This window comes from Cygnus atratus, chromosome 6 (genome assembly GCF_013377495.2).
Source record: "Cygnus atratus isolate AKBS03 ecotype Queensland, Australia chromosome 6, CAtr_DNAZoo_HiC_assembly, whole genome shotgun sequence".
Classification (NCBI taxonomy): domain Eukaryota; kingdom Metazoa; phylum Chordata; class Aves; order Anseriformes; family Anatidae; genus Cygnus; species Cygnus atratus.
In genome coordinates, this window is record NC_066367.1 from 23,729,837 (window position 1) to 23,742,119 (window position 12,283).

General features: G+C 68.7%; 2 protein-coding genes across 2 annotated transcripts; one reads left to right on the top strand and one right to left on the bottom strand.

The window, feature by feature from the left end:
* Positions 1–933: 933 nt before the first annotated feature.
* LOC118261391 (rac GTPase-activating protein 1-like) lies at positions 934–4,971 on the top strand. Its single transcript, XM_035572213.1, has 16 exons — positions 934–1,018; positions 1,112–1,314; positions 1,392–1,516; positions 1,678–1,756; positions 1,874–1,927; positions 2,377–2,454; positions 2,707–2,827; positions 3,080–3,240; positions 3,386–3,547; positions 3,651–3,746; positions 3,825–4,026; positions 4,104–4,209; positions 4,307–4,439; positions 4,517–4,631; positions 4,718–4,835; positions 4,917–4,971. The coding sequence occupies exons 1-16, from the start codon at positions 934–936 to the stop codon at positions 4,969–4,971; spliced, it is 1,893 nt and encodes a 630-aa protein (XP_035428106.1).
* A 1,931-nt stretch (positions 4,972–6,902) lies between these two features.
* GMPPA (GDP-mannose pyrophosphorylase A) lies at positions 6,903–10,643 on the bottom strand. The gene is made up of 12 exons (XM_035571422.2): positions 10,512–10,643; positions 10,334–10,431; positions 9,622–9,725; positions 9,297–9,489; positions 9,129–9,188; positions 8,880–9,010; positions 8,091–8,225; positions 7,844–7,941; positions 7,651–7,697; positions 7,486–7,578; positions 7,229–7,397; positions 6,903–7,144 (listed from the first exon to the last, which is right to left on the bottom strand). Exons 1-12 carry the CDS (start codon positions 10,552–10,554, stop codon positions 7,044–7,046), a joined length of 1,272 nt encoding a protein of 423 aa, XP_035427315.1. The 5' UTR covers positions 10,555–10,643; the 3' UTR covers positions 6,903–7,043.
* Between the last annotated feature and the right edge of the window lie 1,640 nt (positions 10,644–12,283).

Sequence of the window (12,283 nt, forward strand, 5' to 3'; positions counted from 1 at the left end):
CAGCGGGGCCCCACGAACCCACCCGGAGCCCCGCGGGAGCTCAGGGCCGGGGGGGACCTGGGGGCTGTGCCAGGGAGGGTGTGTGGGACCCCCTTGGCAGGGGTCCTGGGTGGCACAGCTTCCCTTCAGGGCCTGGAAGGGCAGCAGCTGGGCTTTGCAGCAGGGAGGTGGCTCCATCTGCAGGACACGGCCCTGGCCAGGAGCCCCGCAGTTTGGGGGCTCCAGGTCCCCCTCGCCAGCACAGCCGGAGGTGGCGGCAGGCCCAGCCGTGGCCAGAGGTCCCGTGGGCTTTTCTGCTCCTGGGGGAGCCCAGACACCCCCCCGCCCAGGCAGTGGGGAGGGAGCAGGGTGGTGGGAATGCCCATCGAGTGCTGGGTGCCGGGGTGACACCATCGTCCCCGCCAGCCACTTAGCACGCGCGGGGACAGCGGGCTGGGGACGCGCCATGTGCCAGCACGCACCGGCGCGACGAGGCAGCCAAGGACGCCCGCTCCTCCGCTCCCACCAAGGGCATCGCCCCCGCTCTCCCCGCAGCACCCACACCGCCAGCAGCACCCACCCCGGCAAACGGGGGGCTGCCCCCCTCACTGCCCCCCCCGGGGCACCCCACACCTCTTTTCTCCAACCCCCCCCGTCTCGCTCAGCGCCCGGCACCCCCAGCCCGCACCCAGCGCGCCCCCCCCGCTCCCCGCTGCCGGGGGGCCCGGGGCACCCCCAGCTCCGCCGCTCCGGGAGCCGTCGGGACGGGGGGAGGCGGAGCCGGGCCGGGCTCCACCCCGACCCCCGGCCCACATAGGCCGGCCGGGAGGGGCCCCGAGCCCCCTGCAGCCCGCGCCATCCCGGGGGCGCACGGCGGAGCGCGGCGGCCGCAGCCTGGAGCCTGCGGGGCCGGGGACCCCCCCGGTGCGCCCCGTCCCCTCCCTCGGCGCGGGGATGCTGCGGCAGCGCTGCGGGCGGCTGCTGGCCCAGCTGGAGCGGGCGCTGCAGCTGCTGGAGCTGGGCGGCAGCCTGGAGGAAGGTGGGAGCGCGCAGCCCCTGGGTGCGGGTACCCCGTAGCGCGTGGGGCGGGGGGCTTGGGGACGGTCACCGTGCCGCTCGGTGTTGCCCCCAGACTACATCCGCATCGCGCGGTGCTTCGAGGCGACGCGCCAGAAATGCTGCCGGCTGGAGCAGGACGGGCGGCGAGCCCGCGAGCAGCTGGCCCGCGCCGAGGCCGAGCGGGCGGCGCTGGAGGTGAAGCTCAAGCACGCCCGCAACCAGGTGGAGGTGGAGATGAAGAAGCGGCACCGAGCGGAGGCTGAGCTGGAGAAGCAGGTCAGCGGGGCCAGCAGCCCCTGAAATAGGGTACCGGGGGGGTGCCGGCCTCACCGCTGCCCCGTTTCGGCTTGCAGGAGCGCAAACTGCAGCTGGTCTTCGAGTTGCTGATGCAGGAGCCGTGGGGAAACGGGGAGCAGCGCTCCATCCTCAGCGCCCTGGCTGGCCGGCGCCTTGGGGCGGCCCTGGCACCGGGCAGGAGGTGAGCAAAGCTGGTGGCCACGGTGGCCCTGTGTCCCCTGCCCCTCTCCTCTGCTGGGGCTGGGTGGGCTTGGGGCACGCTCAGGCTCTGTGGAGGTGCCCCAGGTGCTGGCTGGGATCTGGGGGTGCCCCGGCTGCGCTGAGCCCCAGCTCTTCCCACAGGTCATCCATGGTGGACGACTCGTGCCAGTCTCTCCTGTCCCACTCGGACATCAGCTACGACCGCACCGAGGACGACGTGGTAAGGAGCGACCCCGCTCCCTGTCCCGATTGGGCTGGGGGTGGCAGAGCACAAATACCGGGGTGCTGCTCACCCCACACAGCCCGGCCGGCCCCCAGCACCTCCTCTGCCTTCCAGGACGTTGACATGACGGTGGTGCGGGCCCTGAAGCGCAAAGCCCAGGAGAGGCAGGTAGGAGGGGGACGCTGGGGCACGCAGGCACCCGGATCCCTCCCTCCCCCCGCAGGAGGCTGGCAGGGGGATTAATTTATTGGCGCTGGGCTGGGAGCGTCATCTCTCAGCAAACTGCCCGCGATCAATAGAAACTCCATTACCCTGTGCCGCGGCCCAGCTGGGCTCCTCAATAATTCATCCCCACGTGCGGGCATCCTGCACGCAGCTCCGCTCGCACCTCTGCATTGCAGGCCTGGCCTGCCCCTGCCCCAGCACAGGGGGGCTGGGTCCCCACGGTACCTGGTGTGGGGCAGGTGGTGCAAGGGCACAGGATGCGACCGGCACCTTCTGTGGGGCTGGGAGCACTCGTTTTGGGCTCTTGGTATGTGGATGTTAGGGGCCTTGAGGGCCAGAGTCAGGCAGCGGTCCCTGCGCACCCTTCACCCCATCCATCTCTCTGTCCCCAGCGTGTGTCCCTGGCCCCGCAGATCGGCCCCGTGGTGGTGGCAAAGCGACACCGCTCCTCTGTGGCACCCCCGAGCACCGTGAGTAGGGACCCCAGCACCCTGGGCAGGGCTGGGGGGCGGTGGGGGTGCAGGGCCCCGGTGCCAGAAGGACACGAGGTGCATCCTTTGGTCCTGCAGGGCTGTGAGGGCTTGGGGTACACCTCGGTCCCCTCAGCCCCTGTCCCCCTCTCCTGGGTGACAGCACCCCCGGCCGTGTGGGACCACAGAGCTCATGGGGAGCGTCGTGGGGCTGCAGCTGGGCGCTTCCTCACTGCCCCCCTGAATCAGCAGGTGAGCGTCCCCGCTGCGCCCCCTCCTGCTGAGGTCCCGGAGCCCACCAGCAGCCTCCCGCCCGCCACGCTTGTGCCACCCCGCCGCTCTCGCCAGGGACACCGCGTCTCCACGCGTGCAGGTCGTGGACAGGGGGGCATGGGCAGGTGGTGAGATGCTCCGGGGGGTGTGGGACTAGCCTGGGGGTGCTGCCATCATGGGGGAGGGAGGAGATCTGCTGGGGGATGCTTGCCCCCACCATGGTGGGACTGGGGTCCTGTGGATGTGCTGGGAGGCTGCAGGGGCTCCGCGGGATGGGGAAAGCCTCCCAGTGTCCCCTGCCTATGGGGTCCCCCACCGATGGGGTCCCCTCCACTGTCTCCTCTCTCTGTAGAGCTGACCACAGTGTGGGGTGCCAGTGAGGATTTGGGTAGCCGTGCCCCGGGGCAGGACAGCCACACCGAGGGCGGCTCTGTGGGGCAGCCAGCGCCTGTCCCCTTTGCCTCCCCTCCACCGAGCCTCCCGCAGCCCCAGCACCAGTTCACCTCCAAAACGGTGCGTGCCCAGCTCCTCCCCACCTCTGACCCCAGGGAGAAGGGAGCCTCTGGGGGGAGCTGGGATGGATGGAGGCGGCAGAGGCTGGCTTGGGGGGCATGGAGGAGGGATGCAGGGGGGCGCTGACCCAGTTTTGCCCCACCAGGTCATCCGCCCCGAGCCGTGCGGTGCCTGCGGCTCCCGCCTCCGTTTCGGGAAGGCCGCCCTCAAGTGCCGCCAGTGCCAGCTGCTGCTGCACGCCAAGTGCCGCCCGCGCTGCCCCGGGCCCTGCGCGCCCCGGCCTCACCAGCACGCCTGGCCCCGCGAGGTGAGGGTGACATGGGGTCCCCATGGGCCGGGGCGTGATGTGGGGCTGGGGACTGGGGTCGCATAGCTCTGGCGCTGCTTTCCCCTCTCCTCGTCCTCCCCAGGGCGTCCTGGCCGACTTCGCGCCCCCGACGCCTCCCCTGGTGCCCGCGCTGGTGGTGCAGTGTGTGACCGAGGTGGAGACGCGCGGCTTGGCCGAGGTAGGGGACAGGGTGGTGACAACGGGGAGCACGGTGAGGCCGTGCTCCCCACGGGGCTGAGCCCCTCCACGCCCCCAGGCAGGGCTGTACCGGGTGCCGGGTGCCGAGCCGCTGGTGCGGGAGTGGAAGCAGAGGCTGCTGCGTGCCGGCAGCGTGCCGCCCGCCCTGGGCAGCGTGGCCGACATCCACGTGGTGTGCGGGGTGCTCAAGGACTTCCTGCGGGGCCTCAAGGAGCCGCTGGTCACCTTCAGCCTGCACCCGGCCTTCCTGCGGGCCGCCGGTGAGCGGGGGGACGAGCAGGGGCTCGGGGTGGGGTTTGGGGCCGACCCTCCTCTAACACCCCCGGTGCCGCCGCAGACATCCCCGATGAGACCGCCTGCAGCACGGCCCTGCGGCACGTGGTCGGCAAGCTGCCCCCAGCCAACAGGGACACGCTGGCCTTCCTCATGCTGCACCTGCTCAGGTGAGGGGCTCTGGGGGCTCTGCGCCCACCTCCCTGCGCCCTATGGCGATGGGATCGCTGGGCCCGGCAGCACGCTCCCCCCGTCCCCCCCTCGCAGGGTGTCGCGCAGCCCCGACTGCAAGATGGACGTCCTCAACCTGTCCCGCGTCTTCGGCCCCACGCTGGTGGGGCACAGCTCGGCCAACCCCACGCCGCTCGCCATCATGGAGGACACGCCGCGCCAGAGCAAGGTGAGGGCAGGGACCCCAGGTGCCGGCGGTGCCCCGGGTGCCGCCGGCAGCCCCGGGCTCTATCCCTCCGTGCCCAGGTGGTGGCTCGGCTCCTCGCGCTGCCGCCCGACTTCTGGAGAGGCTTCGTGGGGATGGAGCAGGAGAACCTGGTGCCAACGCCAGCCAGCGCCCCGGACCCAGGGGGTGAACGCGGTGAGCCCGTGGGACCCCCCACCCCTGTGCTTGCAGCGGGGCTGGGGTGTGACACCGTAACCCCAAATCTGCCTTCTGTCCCACAGAGCCCCTCTGCCGCCCCGTTGCCTCCCCGGAGCCCCACGCGGGGCAGCTGAGCCCCCCCGGGACCTGCTGCCTCCCCAGCGCCCTGCGGAGCTGCGTGGGCACGGCCCCACGGCCCCCGTGAGTGCTGCTGGAAGGGGGTGGGGGGAACCAAAGGGGGGAAAAGGCTTGTGCCCCTGACTCATCTCCTCTCCCCCCCAGGCAGGGGGCAGCCCCCCCTGGGAAGGTGGGACGGTTCTTCCCCTCCCCGGTGTAGCTTGTGCTGCCTGGGGACGGAGCTGGCAGCAAGGAGGAGGACAAGGAGGAGGAGGACGAGGAGGAGGAGGGAAGCCTGTGGCAGTCAGCAGCGTGGGCCTGTGGTGCTGAGCTTGGAGCTTGGTACGGTGGCCCAGCACTGTGCTCACGGGCTGGTTGGTGTTAAATGTTTGTATTAAGTGCTTGTATTAAACTTTTGCAGCAAAACCAGCCTGGCTGTGACTGGCGTCCATCCGTCCCTGTGCCAGGAGGGCGTTGGGGCTCGCTGGCAGGATTGGGCCTGGGTGCTCAGGGAGAAGAGCCGTGCTTCCTTCAGGCACGGGTGAGCAGCCCTCCCCTGCATCCCTGCACCACCACCCGCCTGGGTGGGCAGGGGGAGGACAGGCAGGGTCCTGCTGCAGCCCCCCTCTCCCCACCCCGCAGGGCGAGGGGCCCCTGTCAGCCCAGATGTTGGCCTCAAGTAATCAGAGCTGCTGGGGCAGGACAACCCTAAGCGCTTCCAGACTTCCTGGCACCTCTGCTGAGGCCCCTTTAACTCCTTCCTCCCCTCCGGCACAGAGCTGGAGCACAGCGGAGGTGTGCCGGGGGAGCTGGATGGGGCAAGGGCTTGTCTGCCCCGCAGCAGGGCTGAAAACTGCCCCCGAAACTGTACTAAAACCCAGGGCAGATGTGGGATCTGGAGAAGAGAGAATTCATGTACAGTCCTGAGCAAGTCTTCTGGCCCAGTTTCCCTCCACGCAGGGGTGCTCACCAGAGGGCACGGAAATTAGCACATCCAAGGCAGAGGCAAAACTGAAGGAGTTTTTAATGTGCTTAAAGTCAGGGAACAGCTAATCCCCGCCCAGGACCACAGCAGAGCTGGCACGGGAACGCGCAGGGCTGGGAGCAAGGATTTGCTGCAAATCCATCGAGCTGGGGTGGTACAGGACGGATGGGGAATCCCTAATGCGGTGCCTGGTGGGAAGCACGAGGCGCGATCGTGATGGGCCCTTGGCAGGCTGGGGCTTCAGCACGGGGAGAAGGCAGGGAGATAAGGGGCTGAGGGGCAGCGCTGTCACTGCCCTGTGCCAGGAGCAGCACGGTGCTGCCTTCAACAAAAACAGGTTTTTCCAACCCACAGAGCAAGCAAGGCGGTAGATCTCTGCAGGAGTGAGATGATCGTTCCAGTGCCCTGTGGCCGCAGCTGGTAACGAGGGCAGGCACGCAGGGAGCGCCCCCGCCGTCCCGGTGGGCCCCCAGCAGGGCAGGGGGCTGCTGCCATCGCTCAGCACTGCTCCTGCACAGGTCTCAGCCTGCCGGGAGCACGCTGCACTGGGCTGCCTGCTCTCCTGGCTGCTCTCCTGGCTCACACTGAGCCTTGGGGGGGTGGAGGTGTTACTGGGTGACTCCACAGCTCCCTCCAGGAGCAGCAGTGGTGGGAAAGGGCTCGCCTGTCCCAGCCACCCCTCTTGCCCAGTGCCCTCAGGACAGCCTGGTGCTGCTGTCTTTGCCCCGTGGGAGGCAGGAGCCCAGCTCAGGCTGTTGCAATCACGCTGTTGACAGCGGGAGTCTCGCAACAGGCTCGTGCTGGGTGGGGTGCTGAGGCAGAACAGGCACATTCAAAGCTCCCTTGCCTCTTAGATAGGTCAAGACTCCTACTTAGGAGTTGGACTCGATGATCCTTATGGGTCCCTTCCAACTCGGGATATTCTATGATTCTAAAACCTTCCCAAGAATTGGAGATACCAGCTGGGGGACAGCCTGGCATGGGGCACCAAGCCCTCGTGGGTAGTGCCCGTTGGCACAGAAGCACCCGAAGCTCAAGACCTGAGACATTGCAGGCAGCAGGAGCTCCCTGCGCACGCTCGCAGCAGCTGGCCTGGAGCCTGAGCCACGTGCTGTCCCCAAGTTTCACCCAAATCCCTGGGCTCCGAGAGAAGCAGCAAGCGAGGCTGATGCTCACCAGCTTTAATGTCTGTCTGGAGCAGGAATCAGGCACTTGCAGGGCTCCTCACCTGCCCCCCCGGGGGTGCTGGGAACCCCCAGGAGGTGGCAGAGGTGACAGAGGCCACCCCAGCCCAGCAAGCAGCGAACTCAGAGGATAATCTGGTTCTTGTAGCTGCGGCTCAGCTCCTTGTGAGGAAGGACGATGGAGTTAAGAATAACAACCTCAGCAGGGATGGTGACACTGCAGCCTGTGGGGAGAGCACGAGGGGGGCAGTAATAGGGGAGCGGACCCTGCCCCATCCCTTAAAACCCAGGCTGCAGCTGGGACTCACCCAGGATCGTGATGGAAGGGGTGAGGCGGCCGTCCCTGAAGAGGGTCTCGCTGTCGATCTTGGCATAGGGATCGTTGGGGTTGGGGTCGCTGGGCGTTCCTTCAACCCGGGCCCAGCGCCCGATGGTGCTGTCCCAGCCCACGATGGTGTTGAGGACGCAGGTGTGGTCCTGGAGGGTGGGAGGGAGCAGTGACGGATGAGAGGAGCAGCAAGGTGCTGGAGGAGGACACCCCCTCCCTAGGGTAAGCCCTACTTACGTGCAGCGAGGCCCCGTGGAGGACGATGGACTCGCGCACACGCACGCCGGCTCCCACCGTCACCCCCTCCCCGATGGAGACGTTGGGGCCCAGCTGCAGGGGCAGAGGGACACGATGAGGTCAGGTAACGGCACCCTCAGCCCCGCAGGGTCCCCCAGCACTCACCACTGCCGTGCTGTCGATGGAGGCCGTGGGGTGGATGTACACGTTCCCTGCAACACAAGGCAGGGTGTCAGGGAGGCAGCTCCCGGGAGTACTGGGCTCTGTGAGCGGGGCAGGACCTGCCCCGTGGGTCCCCTTCCTCCTCTGGCTGCGTGGGGCAGCTCCTAGGGCCATTGGGGGGATGTCACAGGGATACCTCTGATGATGGGGCCTCCAGGTTTGTTCTGGGCCAGCCTCTCCGGGTGGGTTTGGCTGTACTGGTTGAGGTAGAGGCGGCTGGCGTAGATAGCAGAGCTGGGGGACGAAAAGCAAGGCTGTTATTGTGTCTGTAGTGCCCGCAGGGCAGACGAGGGTCCAAATTCAACGCCTGCCACCCCCACCCGTGGGGCCGTGTCTGAGCACCCTCCTCTCCCTCTCGGTGCTCCTGCTGCCCCAGCCCGTACCCAGCTGATTTGATCTGGCTCCAGAAGCCATCGGTTTTGTAGACGTAGAGCTTGCCGCTCCCAGCCAGCGCTGTGAAGACGTCCTGCTCCAGCCGGATCACTTCTGCACGCTGCCAGCCGTTGGAGTTCTCCTCTCTGCAAGCGAGAGGACCGTTAGCCACCCACCCCAGCCAGGGACCCCAGCAGACTCTCCAAATCTAGGGGCTCCTTGGTCATGGGGCTCTTCCTAGACTCCTTCCTAGCCGTGCACTTCTCCCCGAAGGCAGGGACGGAGTCGCTCTTCCAGCTGAAACAAGCTCTGGGCCAGAAGTGGGTGGTGCAAGAGCTGCACCTGGCCCAGGCAGGAGTAACTGTGCTGGACCCTGCCCTCACTGCACAGCCGGGTTTTTGCAGGGCGCTGGCACAGAGCTGAAGGGGAAGCAGAACGCTCCCCGCTGAACAGCCTCGGCCCCTTGTCCAGAGCTGCATGAGGATGGGGTGGGAGGAGAGGGAGGGAGAAGGGGAGTCTCAAGCTGGCCAGGAGGAGACACACAGAGGACAGCCTCGCAGGGCTGGAGCAGGAGGAAAGCACGCGTTACCGCCAGGCACGACCCAGCACAGAGAGCAGCCAGCGCAGACACAGAGGGACGGACTTACCCAAGGTAAGGACAGCTGGTGCAGGACCAGGAAACAAGTGAGTGATGGCAGAGGAGGAGAGAAGATAGAGAAAGAATGGAGGATGAGCGTGCCGCTGCAGCCCCGGGGAGCAGTGGGGTGGGAGGGACGCAGGGCAGGGGGGGGGGCTCTCACAGCGCTAGCTCCTGCTGGTTCCGCTGGAAGACCTCGCCGATGTGCTGGAAGATGGCGGGCGTGAACAGGTAGATGCCGCAGTTGATCACCTCGCTGACAAAGGTGCTGGGCTTCTCAACGTAGTGCTGCACCTGATCAAGGGAGAGACGTGAGAGTTGGGGCACAGCACCCCTGCCCAGCACCGCCCTCTGCCCCAGTGCATGCAGGAGTGGGGTGGCACCCACCACCCACGCCGTGCCCCTGATGTACCTCCTGCGTGTCGGCGTTCGCCACGATGCAGCCGTAGTTCAGAGCCTGCGTCCTGTTAGCCTGTGGGGCGAGGCCGTATGAGTGCTGGAGTTTGCACCCAGGGCCTCATCCAGCGGCTCCTGGACAAGCCCAGGGCAGAGCAACGCTGCTCCCAGCCCCGCCACTCACCGTGGTGCCCAGGATGACAAAGCTGTGCGCGTCCCCGTGCTGCTGCCTGAAGTCCAGCATCTCCTGCAAGGGGAACTCGGAGCACACGTCCGCGTTGAGCACGAAGAAGGCCTCGGCGCCGCCCGACAGGATCTGGTCTCGGAAGTGGTAGATGCCACCGCCCGTGCCCAGCGCCGCGTACTCCTGCAGGTACCTGCGGGCCGAGGGGGGCAGAGGGGACAAGGGGAAGGGGACAGAGGGGACAAGGACAAGTGTGCTTAGAGTGGGAAGCAGCCAGGGGAAGGCGGCAGGAGGGTGGCAGGGGGCAGTGCAGCCGGGCACCCACCTGATGGGGATCTTGAACTCCTGCTGTGCCGCCACCAGGAAGCGGCTGAGGGCCTCGTGGGGCTGGTAGAAGCCCATCAGCAGGATCTCCTTCACGCCGGGCACCTGCGGGGCACAGGGGGCAGGGCAGCGCCGGGGCCCGATACCCCCTTACCCCCTGGGTCCCCCATTTCCTCTGACACCCCCATTTGCCCCTGGCTGCCCCATTTCCCCCAACCTCCTAATTTCCCCCCAAGCCCCCTATTTCTCCCTTTCCCCCCAGGTCCCCCATTCCCCTAACATCCCCCTTTCCCCCCAGGTCCCCCATTTCCCCCGACACCCCCCTTTCCCCCCAACCTCCCTAATTTCCCCCCAGCCCCCCTATTTCTCCCTTTCCCCCCAGGTCCCCCATTCCCCTAACACCCCCCTTTCCCCCCAGGTCCCCCATTTCCCCCGACACCCCCCTTTCCCCCCAACCTCCTAATTTCCCCCCTGACCCCCCCCCTTACCCCCGAGGTCCCCCATTCCCCTGACACCCCCCTTTCCCCCCAACCTGCTACTTTCCCCCCAGCCCCCCTCTTTCCCCCAGATCCCCCATTTCCCCCGACACCCCCATTTCCCCCCAGCCCCCCCTTTCTCCCCGAACCCCCAATTCCCCCCCCCCCAGCCCCCCCCTTTCCTCCCGACCCCCCCATGTCCCCCCGTACCCCCCCTTTTCCCCCCCCCCCCCGTACCCTGGCGCACGCCTCGATGTGGTGCTGCACCATGGGCACGCCGGCCACGGGGAACAGCGGCTTGGGCACCTCGAAGGACAGCGGCCGGAACCGGGTGCCTGCGGGCAGGGCAGGGCAGGGCAGGGCGGTCAGCGGGGCCGGGCCGGGCCGGTCTCCGCCCGCAGCCCCCGGCACTCACCCTTCTGCGGGCCCCCGATGAGGATCACGGCTTTGAGCGGCATCGCGGCTCGGCCCGGCCCGGCCCCGCTCCCGGCGCTGCCCGGCGCTGCCCGGCGCGGCGCTTCCGCACACGTGTGGGACACGTCACCGCGCCGCCACCGCGCCGCCACCGCCCCCCCGCCGCAGCCCGCCGGCCGCCAGGGGGCGGCTGCGGGGCGCGGGGGGGGCGGGGTTTGGGTGGGATGGGCGGGGCTTTGTGGTGTGGGCGGGGTTTGCGGGCGTGTGGGGGCGGGGCTCGTGGGCGCGCTGCGCACGGCGGTGTGTGTGCGTGTGTGTGCGTGTGTGTGTGCGCGTGTAAGCACGCGTGTGTGCGCGGGGTGGTGCCTAGGCACAGGCCCTCGTGCATGCACACGCGCCCGGGCGAGCAGGTGCACGCGCACGTTTGGATGAGCGTCTCTCCGCGCGCACCCTTGCACACGCGTGTGTCACAGTGCACTGCAGGTGCGCGCCTCAGGGCGATGCGCACGGCCGGGTGCATGGTGCCAGCCCCCCCCCCCAGTATTTCTACCCCATGAACACACCCCACCACCGGCCCGGCCCCGCAGCCCTGGCACCATCCCCACCTTCCCACACCGCCCTCACCTTGCACACCTTGCACACCCACACCTCAGCCCCCCCAGCATCCCCCCCCCCCCCCCCCCAGTAACAGCACAGAGACGGGAACCGGCTGCTCAGGGCCTTTATTGCTGCTCTGGCACGTCGCTTGCTCCAGGCCACGGGGACGGTGGCGACTCTGGAGCCCGGCAGAGAGGCGGGGGCAGGCGCGGGGACGGGGGCAGAGCCGGGGCAGAAGCCTTCTCCCCGAAGTCAATAAATAAAAGCCCGAGCGATGCAGCAGCAGCTGGAAGGCGGTGCCCGAACGCTGCCCCCGACCCGCACCGGGGCACCCAGGGGAGGCGAAGGGGGTCTGGGCAGGGAGCACCCCGCACGGCCCCGGTGCGGGCAGCGCCTGTGCGTGTGCAAGGGCACGCGTGTGCAAGGGGGGTGTGTGCGTGGCTCAGCAAGGCACGTGTGGGGCCGTGCGTGAGCGCGCTGCGGGCGGGAGGTGCTGCAGGGGGTGCCGGGGGGGGGGGGGGGCTTTGCAGAAACAGGCGCGTGTGCGAGCATCTCCACCCGCTCGGGGTGCCCCCAGGGAGCACGAGCAGCGTGGGCCTGAGCAGGCGCAGGAGTGTGCGTGGCACGGGGCTGCCCGGGTGCCGGCGGGGGGTGGCACGCAGCCCCGGGGAAGGCACCGGCGTGGGTCCCGGGCTGCAGCCCCGCGGGGTGGGAGCGGGGCCGTGCTGGTGGCTGGCCCCTCTCTGCACAGCCCCCCCTCCTCGGGCACTGCCGGGCAAAGCAGGGTGACCGCGGGCACCCTCAGTCCGTGCCGGGGGGCTTGTGCCCCTCGCCCCCTGTGCTTGTGGCCGGTGGGAGCCGCGGGTTGTGGTGTAAGGCACGCGGCTGAGCTGGAGGCTGCGGCGGGACCCGTGCTGTGGGGCCAGCCCCCCACCGACCGTGTGGCCCAGGCTGGCCGGCGTGCTGGCGGCTCTCCGAGACCCTCATCCGCATCCCGCCCCCATGCCGTCCTCCCCCCAACCCTCTGACACGTTCTCCATCCATCCATCCATCCCGGCATCACTGCCCGGCCCCGGCTGGGGCTCCGTTTTCCTTCTCCATCGTCTCCACCTAAAGAGTCGCCGCCTGTCCCCGTCCCCTTCCCCGTCCTGCCCCGCCAGCATCCCCGGCACGTGG

Coding starts and splice junctions, on each gene's coding strand:
- LOC118261391 (XM_035572213.1), top strand. CDS start 934: ATGCTGCGGCAGCGCTGCGGGCGGCTGCTGGCCCAGCTGGAGCGGGCG. Junction 1,019..1,111: donor GGGCGGCAGCCTGGAGGAAG/GTGGGAGCGCGC, acceptor TGTTGCCCCCAG/ACTACATCCGCATCGCGCGG. Junction 4,210..4,306: donor CTCATGCTGCACCTGCTCAG/GTGAGGGGCTCT, acceptor CCCCCCTCGCAG/GGTGTCGCGCAGCCCCGACT.
- GMPPA (XM_035571422.2), bottom strand. CDS start 10,554: ATGCCGCTCAAAGCCGTGATCCTCATCGGGGGCCCGCAGAAGG. Junction 9,726..10,333: donor ACATCGAGGCGTGCGCCAGG/GTACGGGGGGGG, acceptor TGTGCCCCGCAG/GTGCCCGGCGTGAAGGAGAT. Junction 7,698..7,843: donor TGGAGGCCCCATCATCAGAG/GTATCCCTGTGA, acceptor CTTGTGTTGCAG/GGAACGTGTACATCCACCCC.